The 5,254-nt window shown below is 39.6% G+C and overlaps 1 protein-coding gene across 1 annotated transcript; it reads right to left on the bottom strand.

The window, feature by feature from the left end:
* Positions 1-770: 770 nt before the first annotated feature.
* Positions 771-1,523, bottom strand: LOC132974293 (myosin light chain 1, cardiac muscle-like). Its single transcript, XM_061038237.1, has one exon. The coding sequence runs from the start codon at positions 1,495-1,497 to the stop codon at positions 904-906; it is 594 nt and encodes a 197-aa protein (XP_060894220.1). The 5' UTR covers positions 1,498-1,523; the 3' UTR covers positions 771-903.
* Positions 1,524-5,254: the final 3,731 nt, after the last annotated feature.

The following is a 5,254-nucleotide window of genomic DNA, read 5'->3' as shown; positions in this document are numbered from 1 at the left end:
CTTCTGCTTCCTGTTTACTTTTATTCTCAGCAAACCCATTGCCTGTAAATAGAAAAATGCAATCTCCTGAACCATTTTCAGTCAGACTCTCTACATATTTTCATAAATCCCTTTTGACGCCTCTGAATTTGCTCAGAACTTGAAACTAGCTGTCTCCTGGTTTGAACCCTGGTCATGACATCAAGAATATTACAGTGTAAGGAGTTTGGCCCTCTGAGTGTTCACAAGTCTGAAACTGAATTCTAAAATAATTTTTACTAAATTTTACTTTGTTTATCCTTTTTGTGTTTCCTTTTCTGTTTTTTTGTGTTAGTTTTATTTTGGTAACACTATAATAACCATCATCTATAAAGGGTAAATAAGGGTAAATAGATAGTTAATAGTTATTTACTATTAACAAACAATGAAATTATAGTTAATGTTTGCTAATGATTTGTAATACTATAATTTATGTTATGTTAACAGTTTATTGATGCACACATTATAACATTTCATACACTTTATGAAGTGTTTGTTAATGATGACCAAATGATTTATAAACCTTTAAGAGATGGTTTATAAAACATCTATAAACATTACAGAGACACATGGACCAGATATTTGTTCATGGTTAGTAAATATTTTATAAAGCATCTATTAACATTATTTGGATGGTTATTATAAAGTTGGAACTGAAGATTATAATCCCTTATTGATACTTTGTAAAGCATCTATAAATATTTTTTAGACAGATAATTAATATTTTATCAATGATTAAATTCACACAGAAGTGAGAGGGACTGGAGATGTTTAATTAGAGACACAGAATGGACTTGTACAGTATTTAATATGCATATTACAGCAGAGCCATGTTTCGTAAAGAGACTCTCAGTCCATCAGAAGCAGATCCACCCTGAGTGTTTTCTAACCGGCCAGGACGTGTTTGACAAACTCTGTATAGTTGATGTGTCCGTTGGCGTCCTCCTGTCCCACCATGAGCCGGTCCACCTCATCCTCCGTCATCTTCTCTCCCAGTGTGGAAAGGACGTGACGGAGCTCGGCACCCATCACTGTGCCATTGCCCTCCTTGTCGAACACCCTCAGACCCTCCACAAAGTCCTCGAAGGTGCCCTGCTCTTTGGAGCGCGCCACGTGCTGCAGCATCGGCAGGAAGCTGTCGAAGTCTAGCAGCTTGACGTGCATCTCCTCTGCCTTCGGCCTCCCCAGCAGCTTCAGCACCTCATCATTGGTGGGGTTGTGTCCAAGAGCTCGCATGACATCCCCGCATTGAGCAAATGTGATCTTCATCTCTCCTGTGGGCGTCTCGTCAAACAGCGTGAAGGCATCTCTGAACTCCTCGATCTGGTCTGGGCTAAATTCCACCACGATACTCTTCAGATCCACCTCGGGAGGTTTGACCTCAGGCTCTGCTGGTTTAGCAGGTGGAGGAGGCTCCTCTTTCTTTGCCTCCACCTTCTTCACCTCTGTTTTCTTGGGTTCCACTTTCTTTGGGGCCATGTTGCAGTGCGGACGAATGATTTCTACGGAGGTTTTGGGCTTTATAGCAGCCTGAGGGGCGGTGAGCCGGGCAGAGGAAAAAGACAGAGGGGAGAGAGAGAGCAGCGGACCAAAGATGGAAGAAAACCGGAATAGAAACACTCAGAGAAAGAAGATAAGAAGCTTCTAAAAGGAGCCAAACTGGTCAGGACCAGAAGCCAGAATCAGGCCACCTTTAGTCCGAGGCAGACCTGCAGGAATCTGAAGGCACACCAAAGGGAGCACGTTTCAATTTTGCTTTATCACTATGTAAGACCATCTCTTATTATCAGGGCAGCTTAAACAGCAGAAAGTGGTATTAAAAAAAACAATGACAGGCCAACCCCCCCCCCAAAAAAAAAAAAATCAGTCATATCGGTCAAAGAGGTAAACATGTGGTAAGAAATTATATGACATAAGATTTTTTTTAAAGGCACATGTAACCTTGTTACCTCACCGAAATTGCATTATTTGCAGAGAAGAGAGAGGACATGTCCCTGAGGTCTCCCAGCTGCACTGTTACCATGTCAACATTCTTTTCGTCAATCAAACTAAGAAATTCAATTCTATGGTAGTACCTTTTCTTTAACTGCTGTCTTTGTTCTACTGACATGCTCAGATATATACTTTCTTTCAAAAGAGCAAGAAATCATTTTTGAAGATAGAAAAAAGTTGTAACCATGCTGTTATTACACAAACCTAGACTTAGGGTACATACAGTAATATTGCCTTACAGAAAACAGGAGTTAATAGTCTACTGCTACCTTGACAGATATTTTCTTTCTGAATTTGGTGGTTTTAAATTATTGGTTCAGATTATAAAAAATCTCATACAAAAAATAATAACCATGAATTACTCTTTCATGCTTAAGAGAAATACAACTAGTGATGGAGTAATGTTCATGTGTATGAAAAAGGAAGTTAAATCAATATATAATAGATCAAAAGAAGAGGGAGAATATTATCTAATGTTGTGGTAGGCAAAGGCAAACTGTCCTTGCTCATTTGTCCAAGAAAAACTGTTTGTTTTCTGAGTTCATAAATGGTTGTGGCTGACAGCGGTCTGCTTGTCAGTCTGTCCGTCTTACGTCTATTTCAGTCTCTGTTCCTCCTGCTGTGCTGTCAGATAAGCTGTCATTAACATTCCCCGCTGTGATAAGGACAAGATTCTCCATGATGCTCTGTGTCCTTCAGTCTTTAAATAACAGTGCTGATGACATCATGCAGAGGGGCTCACTTCAACAAACTTTAAGAACTGTATTATATGATTGTATGAGTGTACTGGTTTTCATTTTATTTGTTTAAAGGTAAAATATGTAGACTTTTTACACTAAAATATCTAAATTGATAAAAAATTGACTTAACATATGTGATCATTTTTGTTGTTGTTGATTGTTAGATTTCCTCTTATTTCAAACAGTTATCAAAAGCAGAGAAATCTTTATTTTATAGGTGTAAGGGCCTGTGTCTTTTGTGGCGGCCACCATGATAGAGCCGCCATGACAAACACGACATGTTAACGTTGTCTTGGAAACAACGGCTGTTACGTCAACGACCACTGCATAAGGAAGCATGGACTAAAAGCTGGCGTGGGTTGTCCCCATAGCGGTTATGACGCGCGTCCCTTGTACAGAGATAATAGCTCTTGTTGTTTCAAATCTGACCTTGGGCCCATTGCTGCATCTCATCCCCCACTCTCCCCTCCCAAAATGTCCTGTCTCTCTTCAGCTGTCCTATCCAATAAAGGCAAAATGGCCCCAAAAATGTGATTATTAATTTTGTAAATTATACTATACATGTGGCTTGTCAGTAAACATATTCTCTTCCTCTGGTCTGTGACACTCGTTTGTCTTAACTACGGTAAATTTGATGCTAATCTAACATGTCTGTAATTTATAAAGTGAAGATTTCTGGGGATTTTACTTACCATATTTAAGCCATACTGTAAATATTAATGGATGAAGCCTGAGTGCCATCACTCATCTGTTACAGGTGGCTTTGGAAGCCTGTCAGTGGCGGGCGGTTGAAATACTAGAAATGCTGTCTCAATCTTACTTTAAGGTTAACTCATAAGATTATTTTTTTTTTTTTTTACCAGGCTATAAATGTGAAAAACTGGCATTTTTTTTTTTTGACAGTCGAGCAACTGCAGTTTTTTGCAATTCCACATTGGTTTCATTTTTCATCAGCAGAGCTTCCCGCTTGATTTCAGCACACACAGAGGTCCCCTGATAATAGTAATCCCTTCCAAATCGGCATCTCAGTAATTTGGGGACATAATTTTCTCCTTTTTTTCAAAGGTTTCTGCAGCTTTTATCTGCCCATTTTTCCATTCAAGAATAATAGAGGCTATGCTGGACATCAAGCTGTGACACTCTCCCAACAGAACGAGCTCAGCAAAACAGATTGAAGCGGCCTATTAAAATACAGTCCCTGCTGAGTTGTTGTTTGCCTCTTCAGCACCCTATAAAATTGGCCTTTACAATTCATATCCAGCCATATGGTGACAAAGGTTAATCATTTGTTTGTCAGTGGTCGGGCAGATGCATAGATTGTGGCTGCTGTGTTGGTTGGACCGTGAAATGGTTAAAATGGTCGTTATCACAATAAGCACAGCAGCTTTCAAACAATGTAGTATGAGTTATACATACACACAGCTGTTGTGTACTCAATTGTGAACACAGGCCGTGCACGACAAGCATTAAATCTTCTCATAAGGCAAGATGAGCCATGCTCACATCTAACCTATGTCTAAACTGACTTTTAACGGCAATTGACTAATAATTAAACTAGGGCTGGGCACGTTCATGCGTTATTTTCGCGTTAACTCATTAATTAATTATCGCCGACAATTATTTTATCTCGCATTAACGCAGTATTTATTATTTATTTTCTTATTGTAAAAGTATGTTGCTCACTGGCTTTTATTTTGTAAAATTCCATCATGAGCGGCGCTCACAGGAAAGAGGAAACAGTGTTGCCAACTTGGCGACTTTCTTGCTAAATCTGGCGACTTTACAAACCCCCTTGGCGACTTTTTTTGTCAACAGCTACTAGCGACAAATCTAAATAATTAATTAAATGAATTAATTAATTAATAAATGTTTAAATAATTATTTAAAATGTTCATTCATTCTATGTAAAAACACATCTATTTATTCCACTATTTATTTAATTATTTCTCCAGCAGTGCATCATGAAATCATTTTATCTGTCATCCTCTCCCATCAAACTCAGTGGGCGGGATTAACGCTGATCGAGTCACAAACCATTGCTTTGGTCTGCAGGGTTGCCAGACTAGGCGGTTTCCCTGCATGAGCTCTCCCGTGAGTTGATAACAGATATTTTAGACCTGGCAGAGAATGTTGACACTGGAATTTCAGACCCTGAACATGTGGCTAGCAAAGCAGAGGGATTTGTTGAAGTTCTTGGAGTTATTTCCGCTCTCTCTGACCAAGATATTGACCAAAGAGTGTTTGCAAAATTAAAAGTTCTCCAGCGCTTCTCCCGTACTGGGCCGCAACACACACACGGACCAGGGCGCCCGGCTTTTGACATACCCACTGCCGTTCTAGAGCATCATGTCCGGTGTGGGCTACCAGCTCATGCAGATCCTCTGTGATTGCTGCCATGTTTGTTTGTTTGTTTGTTTGTTTGGCGGGAAACCACCTAGTCTGGCAACCCTGCAGACCAAAGCAATGGTTTGTGAGAGGATGAGGATAACAGATAAAATTATTTC

The sequence above is a fragment of the Labrus mixtus genome, chromosome 5, assembly GCF_963584025.1.
Source record: "Labrus mixtus chromosome 5, fLabMix1.1, whole genome shotgun sequence".
Classification (NCBI taxonomy): Eukaryota; Metazoa; Chordata; class Actinopteri; order Labriformes; family Labridae; genus Labrus; species Labrus mixtus.
This window is presented reverse-complemented; position numbering and strand designations above follow the sequence as displayed.